Here is a 16,686-nt window from a genome sequence, read left to right as displayed (position 1 = left end):
CCCAGCAATCCTGGGGAACCAGAGTGGGCACCGCCGCCAGCGGGTCCCGGGCAGGCCCAACTCTGCCTACGCCCCGCCCCTCGCTTCGCGCCAGGATCCGTCACCTCACCTGGGTGGCCTTCCCCCACAGACTCTGAGGTGAAGAGAAACGTGCCCTCCTCGATGAACGCCTCATGGAAGCCGTTGAGCTGCCCGTTCATGTTGGTGTTGGTGACAGTAGCGGTAAAAGTGGCGTTGAAGAGAAAAGAGCGGTGAGGCGACGACTGCGAAACGCGCAAGCAGAAGACAGCGTTCCACTAACCTCGGGCTGGCGGCGCGGAATGAACGAGGCGGCGGGCAGCGGGCCCAGTATTTATACACAGCGCTGCGCGCGCCCGGTTCTGGCCCCGCCCCTCGGCCCCGCGCGCCTATGCGCCACTCGCGCGGGGGGAGAAGGGGCGGTTCGCTGAGGGGAGCTCGGGCTAAACCACTCAGCGAGGCACGGGGAGGGAGTGGAGGTAACGCGCCCTTCCAGCGAATACTTAACTATCGTAAGCATTCATAACAAGTGGTAAGTGGAAACGCGAGCGTACGGGGTCGTTGTACCCTTCCGTGTTCGGTGTGGGAGGAAAAGCGATAAGGGCTTAATGCCGCTGTTCCCCTGTGCTGTGACATGGCACCGCCCTTCCGACCGTTGGCCGGGCTATCTGGCCGCGAGGTCGCGTCCCCCAGCGGTGGCAGCGGGAATCGTGAAGGTTTTGTTCTCTGGCTCTTAGGCGTAGGTCTTTCCGGTCGCCCCGCCTTTGGATGCCCGAGTGACAGGGGGCCAGTGGCTGTCAGCCACGTGAAAGTGGCCATCTTGGTTGGTCAGCGAACGATTCTTCGCACCGCAGTATTCATCCCCACCCTGCGCGCTTCTGGCGGCTGGAAATCCTGAGGCGGGCCGCCTATTTGCTAGTAATTTCTTGGTTAAAGCTTCTGTGATGAAAATGGCCGAAAAGCAGAATAATGAGAGTTCTGGCATTGATTTAAACGATTGCCGTCCTCCTTCCACCCCCCCCCCAGCACTAAAGTTTCTGAAAGACCTTTTCCTTTGTTGACCCTTCAGCTCCAGCCATTTCTCCATTCAAGAAAGGAGGCCTTTCACAAGGCTGACCTTGCACTTGCTGACTTTTCCTATGTCTGTAAGGAGAAAAAATGAATCGTTGTTTAGAGAGTCATTTCAATATTCTGTTCAAGAGACAGTCGAATATTTTCTTATAGAAAAGCCCTAGAGCCTTTGTATAAGATTAAGCAGATCTCCTGACAAGGTGAAACTGTCCGTTTCATGAAGCTTTCACTTTAAAAATGTCCACATGCGTTTGTGCCAGTTTTGCCCATTAAAGGAATTCTAGGGGAGACGAAAAGAACAAAACTTGAGCCAACAAGGAGTAGAGAATCAGAAACCGAGTTCATGGAGCCCTGGTTTGGAAGGAGCCTACAAATGGAAAGGAGGGCGGATGTCACTGCCTGTTTAAGGGCTGCAGCCTCGGTGCAGGGCTGGCAGGGGCTGCTATGGTGGTGGCCCTGAGCGCATTAACATCGGCTTTAATGATGTTATTAGGAAGGCCTGCTCCTAGGATAGGATAGATGCACTGGGGACGTGAATGAGACCTCAGTAGGAGCCTCCTGCTGCTTATCCTCAGAGAATTAGGTAAATTATGAACAATCCTCTCAACGACCAGCGGGAGGAAAGGTAGGAGTTTGCGGGCTGGGAAACAATGGAAGCATTTGAGCTGTACCAAGGGCTTTGACAAGGACGGTAAAGAAAGGGCTTATCTCTACACCTCATGACCATAGCCATGGTCACTCAAAGCAGGCGATATAAAAAAGAGACAACATCAATGTTAATTTTATTTATTGGCCTTTATTTTTCAAACTAACTTCATGGAAAACTGTTTGACTAATAATTTTGAAGTGTTATTTCGCTTTTCTTTTTTTAAAGCAGAATGCCAATTTATTAACTCACAATGAGTAATAAAATTGCCTACGAATTGCATGTGTAGGCTGGTTGGTGCATTATCTCCTAGCAGAAAAATCTATATGGGAAGCCAGAATATAATTACAAGGTTATTTGATTAATATGGAGTCAGAACAAGGGGATTGGTTGAATTCAATGATTAGCTCATCCTGATACCCTTATGTTACCAGCTCCACTGTGGGCTGGTCCTGCCAAGGAGATTAGAATCAGCTGTTCATACTTGCTTACCGACTTCTCTTTCTTGCTCATAGCATGTATAATATCCTGGTTAAGGGTCGGGGTTTTGGAGTCCAGCGTCTACCACTTATTAAGAGTGTTGAGCAAACAACCTTTCTACATGTCCATGTCATGAGTCTGTAAAAAATTGGGATTAAATGTAATCATGCAAGTAAAGTCTTTAACATAGTATCTAGCACATAATAGGTTTGTTTTTTGTTTTTTTTTTCATGTTAGCTGTAATAATTAAACCTTCAGTGGCTTCCAATTGCTGTTAAGATAAAAACTAAAATTGCTACATGCTCTGAAAGGCCGGAGTGTGATTTGCCTGCTGCTTCTTCAATCTTATCTTGTGCCACTTTCTTTTCTGTCTTCTACTTTGGATTTCTTTTAATTAGTAACAGTTAAATTTATTAATTGATTAGTATCAAACCAAAATCGGACACATTTTCATTGATTTTATATTTTTTACATTTTCCCTTCCTCTCAAATATTTATGAGCACCTCCTGTTAGACAGACCCACAGACTGGTGATATGACAGTCCTGATCTCTGCCCACCCGGAGGTGTAAATGGAGGGCAATGGCTGGCTAACTCCTCATTCTTCCTACCCTAGCTCAGCTGCCACTTCCTGGATGAAGCCTTCACCAACACAGATTTCTCACAGGGTCCTGTGTTTTCCTATATGGCACTAAGTGCTGTTTGAAATTACAGTTTTGGCAATTAGTGAATGTCTCAACTCCCATCACATTTGTAAGCTCCATGACAATAAGAAGGTGGTTTTTTTGCTAAACTTTGTTGCTGAGTGCCTGACACACAGAAAGTGCTTAGAATGTTTGAGGAAAGGCAAAGAGGGAAAATAAGGAAGGAGACAAGAGGAAAGAATAATAAATATAAGGGATGGCAGAAGGAGGTGAGGAAATGAGAAACCCTGGAGATCATGTAAAATAAATGAAAAGAGCTACTGCTTTGTTTTAGTCATAAGCATAATTAATAAAATTAAGAGCTCTTTAATGGGGAAGCTCATCAGCATCCTGTTCTCAAAAGAATGAAATTTCTGATTCTATACATTAGTTCCTTTAGGATAAAATAAACCAGGAAAAGTTACTAGTTTATTTCATGTTTAACATTAATGAGATTTGTGAAATGTTGAAATGTTGTTTGTGAATGTGAAATATTGTAAAGCACATACGAAAAATTTAATCACTAAAGGCTCCAGATTTCTCAACCCAAAGAACATTAATGTAGCAATAGTCCTATGAAAGACTATTGGATAAACTAGTATTTGTGACTCAGACAGCAAATATGACAGCTCCAGGTCTTATTAGCCATCAAGGATAGAGGTCTAGTAAGAGCATTTGCACTGCAAGAAGCTGTTGATTTGGCAGGAGAAAAGACGAAGATGACACTAGGTATATCAAACAGTGATAGTGAAGGTCTGGAGATGCTCAGAAGAAAGCTCCTAAGCTGTGAGTCTTAAGAGTACTTTCCTTCTATGTGATAACAGACCAAGAGGAGAGAAATCTAGCCAGATGTCTTTAAAATCAGCCAGTCTTTTAGGGTCTCAGAAGCAACTCAGATGGCCTCGATGCTAGCTAGCTCTAGTGGGATCTGAAACAAGTACTATGTGAATCTCCTCAATTTTAGGCTTTTTGTAATTTGTTTTTGTTTCTGTTAATGATAACAATATAATTTATTGTGACAGGCACTGTTCTAATATTTATACCTCAACAATTCTAATGAGACAGGATTTTCCTTCCTGTTTTACAAATGAAGAAACTAGGATGTAATTCACTAAGTCACAAATCAGATTAGCAGTGGAGCTGGAACTTGGTCCTGGGTCCAAGCTCTAGGTGCAGCTCCTTGTTACATGTCAAACAACAATACTTCATACTTTCTGAGGCAATTAATGATAAAATCGGTTTGTATTCTTCCATGCCTTTTTCTATAAACACATTATGTATATGACGAAAGTGTTATCTTTCTGGATTATGGACATATTTGTGGGAAGCAGTGGTTTCTCGGAGTTTAATGTGCATATGAATCACCTGGGGATCTCATTAAAATTTTTAGCAATATTCTGCATTTCTAACAATCTCAGATGGTATTGATCCTGCTGGACTATGGATTACACTTCGAGTAGCAAGGATGTTGACTAGCAGTCTGCAAACTGGGATAGGGCACTGCGACTACACGAAACTCTGCAAGGTCATTGATAGTTTTAATTAAATCTATTTCCAGATCCCATCTTTCATATGAACTATTTTCTAAAACTGACCTGCTTGAGTTAGAAGAAGAGGTTCTTATCTCCCAAGTACCCTGTCACAGTGTCCCTTCTCTTAAGTGATTAAGGAAAGAAAGCCCTCTCACCCAGCTGAATCTCACTCTGGGATGCTAAACAAAGGAACACACTGAAATATTGGTGTAAGTATTGAGAAAATGAATGATTCTGATAACTAACAAATCTTTTTTTTGCAAGTTAAATCTTGTCTAATCCTTTTTTTTCTACACAATCGAATGACTTCATGACGTTAGCTGATAGATCATTAAACATAATTTTGGATAGATCACTATGTGGTTTTTTTGTTTGTTTGTTTGTTTGTTGTCATTTAACTCAGAAGGAATTAAAAATACTTAGTAAAAGTGCTCTAACAAAACTCTTTCCATAACTAGTTATTTATATGAACAAGGTGCTTACATCTATAAAAATGAAAACTAGGATTAGAATCAATAATGAACTCTTTCTAAAAATAAGTAATATTCCTCCATGGATTTTAAACTAATTAGGGGGGAAAAACCATTCACTTCATAACACACACATGTATGCTGATATAGTTTTCTTTTTTGATTGATAATTGTAAAAAATAATATATTTGTTATTTTGATCAATTCTGTACTGATTATTATATTGATAAGTCAAACCAAAGGAAATTTTTCTCACTCTTAGAGACTTATAATAAACATTTTCTAATATATTTTAATTTATATGCATATTTTGATACAGAATAGATAATAAGGTGATCAATAAAAGACTTTCAAGATAAAATATAAAATAGATTACATTAGTATAAAATTCTATTGGGGAAATAGATTGGAGTTCATAGAGTAAAAGAAATAATACAAATTTTCTCACTGTTGAAGAATTTGTTCATGTATTTTTATTTTTATTTATTTTTTATTCATCTATTTTTTAAATGAGTGATGGTGGGTATTAATTCTCTATGTATTTAGATTTCATTGATGTGTTTAGGAGTGATGGTTTATTATGTTTTACATGCCAACATTTACAATATGCTGAAAGTTATAACCTTTTAACTATACTTACGATGAAAAACTTTAGATGTCCACTTAAAAATATGCTGGTAGCATGTAATTAAAATATATATATTTTTGGAGTTAAAAGCTGCAAAACTTTGAAGACAACCTACCTAGACCAATTAAGAAGAGAAGATACTCCAAGAATTCAACCTCGATCGTTTAGAAATGAATTTCTCTGAGTTTGTGTGAAAGTGATTGTAAAAGAGACAACCTAGGATGGTCCAGGCAGGAACTTCATGTTGAGCAGGTCCAAATAGCATGTGGAAATATTATCAAAAGTGTGATCACTCTCTGGTATAAAATAGTGTGTAGATGCTATTAATCAGATATTTTGCAGAGTTTCTACACCCTCGGCAGTATTGACATTTTGTGCTGGATAATTCTTTGTTATGTGGAGCCGTTTTGTGCATTGTAGGATGTGTAGCAGTATCCCTGGCCTCTACCCACTAGATGCCAGTAGCACCCTACCCCCAACACCCCAAATTGTGACAACAAAAAATATACTCCTTGGTTAAGAACCACTGAGCTGTTAGAAACATTGCAGGGTTATTATTGTTAATGTTGGAGTTCATAGGTCGAGGTCCAAATTGCCTGTACCCTGTCCTGTATGGAAGGCAGCTTCGTTTTCATTCCCTTTGAAGATTGGAATGAAGTTGTAAGTTCCTAAAAGTCTTACATGATGAAGCTCACGGCCCTGCAGAGTATAAGGCCCCTGTCTGTGGACTACTACAGCTTGAATCTCTGACTCTGATAGATAGTCCCACCTGGTTGGGTTTGCGGACACAGGTGTGGGAGCGACATGGGTGAGGCTTGATGGTGAAGCAGATTTGAGGCTGGCCACTGCCCTCACTTTGCCTGGAGACAAAGCTATAGGTAGTGTGGAGATGGCCTCCCTACTTGAGAACCAAGAATACTAGCTGACCATTATATCACACATAGTCGATCTAATTGATCAAATCCAGGAACATAGGAAGTGTTTGTGGCCATGATTTTGTGTCTGTGTGGTGTTTCACCTTTATTTTAGGGACAAAACATACTGGTGAATGTCACTACCTGCTCTCCTTGTAGGTCATCCTGGACATGGACGGAAAATGGCCCTTGCTAGACAAGTACAAGCTCAATAAAATTGCTCAAGACCTGCAAATTCACTACCTGTGGTCCAGAGCCACAGGAAAATGCCAGCTCCCTTTGGTTCAGTGGTTCATAAGCTTTTTTGGGGTTTGAAGAAAGCTATGGATCTCTCCCTAGAAACATGCACCACATACACTCATACACACATAATTCTATGTATAATTTCTAAAGTTTCAACCATATACTACAAGAATCCTTTCTAGTATCTCTCATAAATTTAAATTCACATTCCCTAGTACTCTGCAGTCCCACCTCTAGAATTCATTCTAAAGAAATAGTAGCATTTGATGTGTAAATGTGTTGTGTGTATTTATATTAGCATTGTTTATAATAGCAAAAATATAAAAACAGCTTAAATTGATACTAATGGGAAATTAAAGCATTATTAATTTAATTGATTCATAATGGACTATTTTGCAGCTATTAGAGAATGGGGTAGAACTATCTGTACTGACTGAAAATAGGTCTATGATATTCTGCTGTTTAAAAAACGTGCAACAATGTAGAGTAGCATCTTATTTTGTAAAAATTATATATATGTAAATATATATATATTTGGATTCATAGAATAAATTCTAAGAGTCTAAACACCAAACTTTCAGTGGATACCTCTTACACTTTTTCAGTATTCACTCCAGTGTTACTTGAAATTGTAAAAATTTGCAAGAATTATTTCTGTAAGTTAAAAAAACAAAAAAGATTACCAGCAACAACAGAAGTGAGTTATTTCTAAGGTATAGACTGCGGTGGATGAACAGGCTTCAGTCTAGTCAGCTCCCCCAGGAAGATTTGGCATTTCTATGGCACATCTCCCATGCGAAGCTCCCAAATCCAAATGACCTGACTCTGAGGTGCTAGACCCACTGCAGGGCCCTTTGTGAGAAGGACAGCCTTTATGTGCCATCGTGTTGATTCTTCTGAAGTCACTTGTCCCCAGGGAGACCACTGAATTTTAACTCTTTTAAATACATGAACTTTACAAAATTATCTGTCAAAAATAGATCTGTCTCTGTCTCTCTGTCTCTCTGTCTCTCTGTCTCTCTGTCTCTCTCTCTCTCTCTCTCACACACACACACACCCTAGATATTGCCCACATTCCAGCCTAAATTACAGTGCTCTGAGATACCCTATTTCAGAGTACCTATCCCAGAGATACTGCCATAGGCATTCCTTTGGATTGAGAATTTCACTTAGAGATTAGACGACATTCATTGTGTCTGGACTCTGGGCCTTGAGAACCATCTCTTACAAACTATCTTGTGGGTAGTCCTTGTAGGCATGGCCTGATAAGTGCAGACTCTGCCCTCTCCTTGGACCACTGCTATGCCAGGCCTACTGCTGCTACTAGTGATATTGCCAGGCTCTGACCCTCTTCCATTGGCCTCCTGCCATATGTTCATCCTGAAGTTCCTTCAGACACACTTGGAAACACATAAGTGCGGGGAGTGGGTGTTGAAGACTCTTGTATTACACTTCATTTTTCTTATCTAAGCAACCAAAATCACCAAAGACACTTTTTAATAGTAAGTGGATCCTTGTAGTTTTTTTTCTTGGGAACTGAAAAATAAATACAGATATCCCTTTTTTTTTACAGTTATTTTTTTAAAAAACTTATTTCATATACATTTATAAAAGTAATAAAACACATTAAAGAAAGTTTGGAGGAATAAGAATTTGAGTTCAGAAATAAACCCATACATCTATGGTCAATTGATTTTTAGCAAAGGTGCCAAGACCATTCAATAGGGGCAAGAATCATCTTTTCAACAAATCATGCTGGGACAACTGGATAGCCACATGCAAAAGAATGAAATTAGGCCCTTACCTCACACCATATACAAAAATTAACTCAAAATGGATCAAAAATCTAAACATAAAACTACACAACTTCTGGAATAAAACATAGGAGTAAATCTTCATGATCTTGGACTAGACAATAGTTTTATAGATATGACACCAAAAGCACAATTGGGCAAAGTAAAAATAGATGAATTGGACTTCACCAAAATTAAAAATTCTTCTGCATTAAAGGAAACTCAACAAAATGAAAGGACAACCCACAGGATGGGAGAAGATATTTACAAATCAGATACGTGACAAGGGTCTAGTATCCAATATATATATAAAGAACTCTACAACTCAACAATAAAAAGACAAGAAATCTAATTTTGAAATGGGTGAAGAATTTGAATAGACATCTCTCTAAAGAAAATATACAAATGTCTAATAAGCACATGAAAAGCTACTCAACATCATTAGTCATTAAAGAAATGCAAATCAAAACCACAGTGAAATACCACTTCACGCCCACTAGCATGGCTACAATAAAAAAGATGGACAATAACAAGCGTTGACAAGGATGTGGAGAAATTGGAACACTTATACATTGCTGGTGGGAATGTAAAATGGTGCAGCTGCTCTGGAAAACAGTTTTGTAGATTCTAGGAAAGTTAAACATAGAGTTGCCATGTGACCCAGCAATTCCACTCCTAGGTACATACCCAAGAGAGTTGAAATATATGTTCACACAAAATCTTGTACTCAAATGTTCATAGCAGTGTTTTCACAACAGCCCAAAGGTGGAAACAAACCAAATATCTATTGATGGATGAATGGATAAACAAATGTAGTATATTCATACAGTGGGCTATTATTTGGCCACGGAAAAGAGTGAAGTACTAAATTATACTATGACATGGACAAACCTCAAAAACTTTATGCTATGTGAAAGAAGTCACAAAAGATCACATATTATATGATTCCATTTTTATGAAATGTCCAAAATAGGCAAATCTACAGAGACAGATTAACGGTGGCCAGGGCCTAAGAGGAAAAGGGAGTAGAGAGTAATTGCTAATGGGTAAGGGGTTTCTTTTGGGTATGATGAAGTAAGGAGTGGTCAGCGCATTGGGCCAAGCACCAGTGGGCAGAAAGCTCCAGGAGTAGGCTCTTACTTGAATTTCCAGAGACCACTCAATCTTCTTTGATTGGTTGGGGTTCATACTTGGGCAAAGGTGAAATTCATGGAGTTCTATCAATATATTAAGTTCCCTGGGAAACTAGACAATAGTTCAAATACCCAAACTCATAAACTAATCTCCAAACGGACAGAGGATATGAGCAGTCTATAAGAAACAAAGAGCTAAAAGACGTGAAAAATCTTCAGCATCACTCATAGTTAAAGAAATGCATCACAAAACAATGAAATTTCATTTTTCATCTATCAAACGGACAAACAAATAAAAGTTTGGTAATGCCCAGTAATCACAAGATTATGGGGAAATAGGCACCCTCATAAACTGATCCTGGGAGTGTAAACAGATTCATCTCTCTGGAGAGCAATTTAGCAATGTCTGTCAACATTTTGAATGTTTGTTCTCATTGACTCAGCAATACTACCACTAGGAATTTGCCCTAAGGATATACTGGCAAAATTATGCCAAAATCATGTGCAAATATGATTACTGCAGCATTGTAATAACAAAAACCTGGAAAGTACTTAGCCATACATCAGCAGGGGACCAGTTAAATAGATCTATGTAATGGAAAAGTATGAAATCATTAAAACATGAGGCAGAACTATATGTGTGGACCTGGAAAGATCTTCTAAATGTGTTTTGTTAAAACCAATGTGCACAGCAGTGTAATCTCATTTGTGTTAAGTTAAAAAATACATAGGTATATGCAGACTTTTTTTTAGGAATGATACATAAGAGGTGGTAAGTTTTGGAGAGTAGCACTGGAGTTAGGAAAAGATAACTTTTGCCTTTTATTTGATGCTTTTCCTTAATATTTGATTTTTTTTTTACCATGTAAATATAAGATTTAAAAATATATATTTTAAAAGCAGACGAAGAATGTGGAGGTATAAAGAGAGAAAAGAAAGATCCCTTAGATGGGAGATTATGGTTTGTCCTCTCAGGATAATCTTGTTTTAGCTGTATTAATAAAAGCACTGTGACTGGATCATTTGGGTTTTAGAAAGACCACCAGTGCAGCCGCCTGAGGATGGAAGGGAGATATGAGACCAGAGACAGGGCAGCTGGTCATAAGGTTTTTGCAACAGAGTGGGCCTCAAATTTAGGTGGTAAGGGTGGAGTGGAGAGACTGCCCCTGAGAGGAGAGTTATTAAAAAAGGGAAACTGACAGCCTTGATGCTTGATTAGACGAGGAAGATGAGGCCCAGGCATCTGCCTAGGGAAGCTGAGTATATAGCAATGCTGCCCAAGGAAACACTGGGAAGGAGAGGTTAGAGAGACCAGAAGAGGGTGGGGAAGAAAATAATGAATTTAATTTTTGAACATGTTGCATTGAGGAGCATGCTGAATGTGATCGTGTTAAATAGACATATAGGTATGGAGCTCAGAGAATTCTGAACTGGAGATGGAACACATCAGATTAGGTTAGATAATCAAAATTGATCATAAGGAAATTGTGTAGACCAAAAAAAAAAAAAAAAGGGCCCATTTCAAAGTGGGTCTCTAGAGATCACCTAACCTGTAACTGTTGAGTAGAGGAAGACAAACCTGGAGTGAGACTGAGGAGTGATCAGAAGCATGAGAGGAAAAAGTGAGAGGAGGGGAGAGGAGGGAAGTCTAGGCTCACAGACTATTGTTCTCTGCTCCTGGCTAGACACTGTGGCTGATTTTTGAAGCTATTCCCTCACCAATGCCAATTGCTCTGCTTTTGCCACATCTGCCCAGTAAATCCCAATCCTGAATTTTCTATTTATGCTCCTGAAAAAGACCACCCAACCAATGAGAATGGCCCCACTTCAAGTTCATGGTTTATACCTCCTCCGGGCTCTTTTCATACCACCCATCAATTTATTTTTCTTTATCTCTGGTTGGCTCTGGCTTTCATTCCCATTATTCTAAATTACCACCATGTTCACTTCTCACATCTCACTTCCACTCTCATTGGGACAAATGAGGCCCTCTTTCTATTAATGTATCTAAAACTTCTTTCCCAAATATTCAGCCTTGGAGGATGAGGTTCAGCTCCTTTTCAGCTCTAGAATGCCCCCAAGAGGCCTCGCTAACCCTGTTCCGCCCCTGAGCCTTGGTTACTTGCTCCTTCTTCTGTCTTGCTGTATCACACATTATATGTTTCTCTATAATGGCGTTTACCATGCTGAACTAAAGTTATCTCACTGTTTCCTCCAATTATCTTGATCCCATGCATGATATTTCCCCCCCTTAACTTCTTATTGATATGTAACATCCAAGCAATTGCATATTGTAAACGTGTAGCTCACAGAATTTTCACAAACTGAACATATGCATATAATCAGCACCCAGATTAAGAAACCAAGCATTATAGCACCCAGAACCCTCCTTGTGCTCTCTTATACTATCTCTCTCCCCAGGGAAACCTCTATCCAGTCTTTCAACAGCATAGGTTAGTTTCAGCTGTTTTTGTAAATTTTTAAAAATAGGTCAAAAATAGTATGTGGTCTTGTGTCTGGCTTTTTTGATCATCATCACATTTGTAATGTTACATGCAGTCCCATATTGTTAGTGCAGTCTCAACAGTCTTTTTCCATTGCCACATAATATTCCATTGTGTGAATAGACCACAGTTTATCGATCCATTCAAGTATGATGATAGTAACACTATTTGAGACTATTGCAAATAGCAGGCACTATGTTTCATTCATCTTTTTATCTCTAGCATTTCACACATGCCTAGCATAATTGTATGTATGTAAACAGGTAAGAGAATTCAAGGAATACTTTTCCACCATATTCCTGGATGGTCAGATAATACCTGAAATATTAGATTCAATCCTGAATACCATGTTCAAAATGTTTTAAAAGGGCCCTTGATAACTTGAGTTGTCTACAGAAGGCAGCCATGATGGTGTATCTGGAAGCCATGCAGTATCAGGTATGCTGGAAGGCACTGAGACATTTATTATGTCTCAACAAAAGAAACATAAACAGAGGGGATCAGACATAGACCACATTGCTTTTGAAGACAGCACTGGGCCAATGACTAAATATTTGCGGGGAGGCAACTTTCTGCTCAACAATAATCTTGATACTGGCTTATATTTAGAGAGCACTTACCATACACCAGGCCCTGGTATGTGCTTTGGGCTTTGTATCTATCAGTTCAATAGGAGAATGACTTTTTTAATGATGAGACATGAAATGAGCTGCCTGGTGAAACTTTGATCACTCCACAGCTGCAGAAACTGGTGGTCCTGGGCCCTGAGAAATTACACTTTAGGTCTATGGTTTATCTGAAAAGCCCTCCTCTGACTTGGCTTCCTTCCCTTTTCCCTTCCTCATAGAACTGCCTTCTTTCCTGAGCGTGACCTCCTGAAGTGTCTCCCTGGGTCCCACCACAGCAAGCAAATTATGAGGTGTTTCTGTCAAGAGCTTCCTTCCACTCCAGACCCACCTGTCCTGGCCGGGACCCTGTCCTCTCCACTCCAGGATGTCTGTCCAGCATTTCTCTCTCCTTCTAATGACACAAAACTTTCACCTGCATAGATGATGACTCTGGCTGGGGCAGTGGCCATATTAGGCCTGACCCTTTGTGTAGCCAAGAGTTATCCTAAAGTTTGTTTTTTCATTTCTTTGAGACAAAAAGTATGAGATAGGATCAATGAAATTTAGAAAGTGCTTGGGTGGGGCGGGGGGAGGAGGGGGAGAGGACCTGGAGAAATCCTTCTCTAGATGTATCTAACCAATTTAGGCCTCAGAAAGAAAAGCCCAGACAAATCTGGGTTGCTGAATGCAAAAGGCGTTTGTTAGGAGAAGCAAAATGCTGCCATCTTCACAGGATAGGCTGTGTTGCTGGCCCTGAGCCAACATGCTTTATCTCCCCACTGGCGCCTGAGGCCAAGGCCTGGCAGCTGCAGAATCACCAAAAAGACAGTGGCCTGAGTTAGACAAGCAGGTGTTGTAAAGTGCTGGCCCTGTGTCCCCTTTTTGCCCTCCCTCTCACTTTCTCTGCTCCATTCCCTCCCCCAGAACCCTGTTTTCTCCTCATTCTTGTTTCTTGTGACTCATTCATTCATTCATTCATTCGTTTATTTTTTTTTAGAAGAGGGCTAGACGGAGTCCAAGATGTAGGAAACTGGTCAACAAATGAGCAGATTGCAGAAGCCTCACTCTGCCCCATTCCAGCAGCCATAATTCATGTCTTCTGTTTCTTCTCTTGTGCTGGACAAAGCCAAACATACACTAACAGTGTTAGCACAATAAATTTTAGCAGTCCTGACCTTTCTCTCTGAGCCCTGGAGTCGCCTTGACTCCCAAGCCGTGACTTGCTTGTGCTTAAAGAGGATTAGCACTTACTGGAGGCTGCAGGGCCCTGCACTCAGGATGATGGGAATCAAAATAGAGATTACCTTATTTGACTTAAAATTTTCCACTCGAAAGATAGAATCCCCTAGAGAAATACACTGAGGCTTATACATATACAATTTGAAATTGGATTTTAAAATTAGTTTGCCAGCTGTTTGCTAGGTCATGCCTTAGGTTCTTGTCCTTGATTGATGTTGGGTCCATTTGGGAAACGAGGCCAAGAGGGGACAGAGGGACTGCCAAGGCCGCAGGATCTTGGATGCCTGGGGACTTTCCCAGGATCCCTGGCAGTTGTTGCTATGGGCCTTTAGAAACCCTCTGAACCCGGCACCAAGGTCTGCATCTTGCTCAGAGAAACTGACAGAGCTCAGACCGCCTCCCCAAGACCGCACCTCATCCCTGCCCTGCCTCGTCTAGGCCAAGGCCTGAAAAAAAAACGAACTGTTCCCAGGTAGAAGAGTTTTTCACACTTTGTGTGACTCCATATTTACTTTAGCTCCTGTACCACCTTCAAATGATACATACATGCCCAGAACTCTCATCCCCCTCCTCTATTCCTGCTTGGTGGCTCTTAGTCTCTCAGGTCTCAGTCAGAAAGTCACTTGCTCAGGGAAACATGAGGGGCCAGAGTGTGGTGCTTAAGAACACGAGTGTGCCAGAGTTTGAATCTTGGCTCAGCTCTTCCTAGCTGTGTGACCTCGGGCTAGTCACTTAACCCCTCTGTGCCTTAGTTTTCTCATCTGTAAAATGGGGATAGTGATAGCACCTATCTCATTAGGGTTATTGTGAGTATTCAGTGAGTGAACATACAGTGTATAGAATATGTAAAGTGCTTAGAACTTGGCCTGGCATGCAATAAGTGTCTGCTCTTAATACTCTCTACAGTACATCTCCCAAGGCTCAGTTGCCTGCTGCTGCCTTGTGCTTCCCTAGCTTCTTGTACTTATGTGTAGCACCTGTCCTCCTTTTCTTTATTGCTTAATTATCTGTCTTCATGAGAGCAGGAACAATGTCTTATCTTGCTCTATACCATCTAAACCTTATAGCCTAAACTGTACTCAGCCTATGAGATACTCAAGAAATGTTTCTGACTACAATAAGTGAAATATTAAAAAGAAGAAATGCTGAAAGACAAATGCAATCCAGAAGACAAAAAAACATGGGGCTTGGGTCATTTTTCTTCATCTATATTTCCTCCATATACTTGGCCTTTTCATTTTGTTTGTCTGGCTTTTTTTTTTTTAATTTTTTTTAGGCAAGGCAACCCTTGGTTGACCTCACAGATTGCAAGGACTTTGTCAGGTTACAATCCCTTATTTTTTTATTTTTTACACCTACAGCACCTGGTCTTCCTAAGTGGTCTCCCATCTAAGTACTAACCAGGCTCGACCCTGCTTAGCTTCCGAGATCAGATGTGTCTGACTGTTAAACAAAGAGAATTGATGAATTTCAAGTTCTGGAATTATGAGAATAAGGCTTTGCAGTCATGTCTTTTGCAGGAGATTTCCAGCCCTACTAGTTTTTCAAAATCTAATTAAATATTAAATACATACAAAAGAATAGATTATATGAGCAAAATACTTTTAAAAATGGACACTCAACTACCTACAACCCTGCTTAAGATATAGGTTATAACCTACACCATTGGATCCCCCTTGTGCATCTGTCCCCATCTCAGCCTCCTCCTAATTTCATTGAGTATTCCTTTGCTTATCTTTATAATTTTACCCTAAAAATACCCACCCCTCAATGATATGCTGGTTTTGCATGCTTTCGAACTTTATATAAAATAAATCATACTGTATATATTTTTGCTTTGCTTTTCTCACCATTCATGGTGTTTGTGGCATTTGTCTATGCTGTGGCATGTAACTGTATAATATTCTACAATGTGAATACTCTGCCATTTTCTTCTCCAGTCTCTCAATGGATGTGTGGGTTGTTTGCAGTTTTTTGGTATTGCTGGCAGTGCTGCTATGAACATTCTTGCATGTGACTATTGGAGCCCACACTCAAGATTTTCTCAGGTTTTTTTTTTCCTGAATCCTAAGGTTTATTTATTTTCAACTTGTCCAGATAATGTTAAATTGAATCTTCTGTCTGTGCTATGTTCATCTTCTGGTTCTATCAGATCTGTCAGAAACGGGCTTTGAACTTGCTTTGCCATGACCTCGACTTCTAGGTGCAATAAGGTGACTGGGTGTCTTAGAAAATATCACCTTGTGGCTTGGGTGGGTTCCCTCTGGCTCACAAGCACCACTCAGAGACCCACAGACAGAAGCAAACTCTGCTGACCCAAATCCCAATAAAAAACAGAGATCTGGAAACGGCATTCTGACTATCTCATTTCTTTTCAGGATAATAAAAATTTAAATATTTCTTCAATTAAGTGAAGGGTATTAAAAACGTCAGTTTCCTTGTTGTAGCTTGCCTTTGAACTCACCGTTAAAATTCCAGCATGTCTGGATTGTGGTAGGCTGTCGACAAATATCGACTTTATTTTTGGGCATTTGTCACCTCAGTCAGTAGGATTATTTAGGGAACTGTCTGCCAAAGCCAAAAATGTAAATCCTTCCTCCTGTTTTCTCTCTTCAATGGTTTTATGCTGCCCTTATAATAATAATTTAGAAGAAAGATGTAACCTGATGAATCCCTAAGACCTGTTATGACTTTCTCCACGAAACTTTTTTTTTTTTTTTTTTAA

At 40.1% G+C, this 16,686-nt stretch overlaps 1 protein-coding gene and 1 long non-coding RNA gene across 2 annotated transcripts in view; one reads left to right on the top strand and one right to left on the bottom strand.

Moving 5' to 3' along the window:
• The window catches only part of MAT2A (methionine adenosyltransferase 2A), a 7,189-nt gene extending 6,705 nt beyond the window's left edge, over window positions 1–484 (bottom strand). The window contains exon 1 of the mRNA XM_006917691.2: window positions 110–484. Within this exon, the coding sequence (XP_006917753.1) occupies window positions 110–200 (91 nt within the window). The 5' untranslated portion in view covers window positions 201–484. The remainder of the gene's footprint in view (window positions 1–109) is intronic.
• On the top strand, window positions 462–7,152 carry LOC112484530. Its single transcript, XR_003048037.1, has 3 exons — window positions 462–550; window positions 4,456–4,638; window positions 6,601–7,152. It is a non-coding gene; the product is annotated as an uncharacterized LOC112484530 (long non-coding RNA).
• The last annotated feature ends 9,534 nt before the right edge of the window (window positions 7,153–16,686 follow it).

Source organism: Pteropus alecto, unplaced genomic scaffold, assembly GCF_000325575.1.
Source record: "Pteropus alecto unplaced genomic scaffold, ASM32557v1 scaffold117, whole genome shotgun sequence".
Taxonomy (NCBI): domain Eukaryota; kingdom Metazoa; phylum Chordata; class Mammalia; order Chiroptera; family Pteropodidae; genus Pteropus; species Pteropus alecto.
Note: the sequence above shows the minus strand (reverse complement) of the source record. Positions and strands in the feature narration are given on the sequence as shown.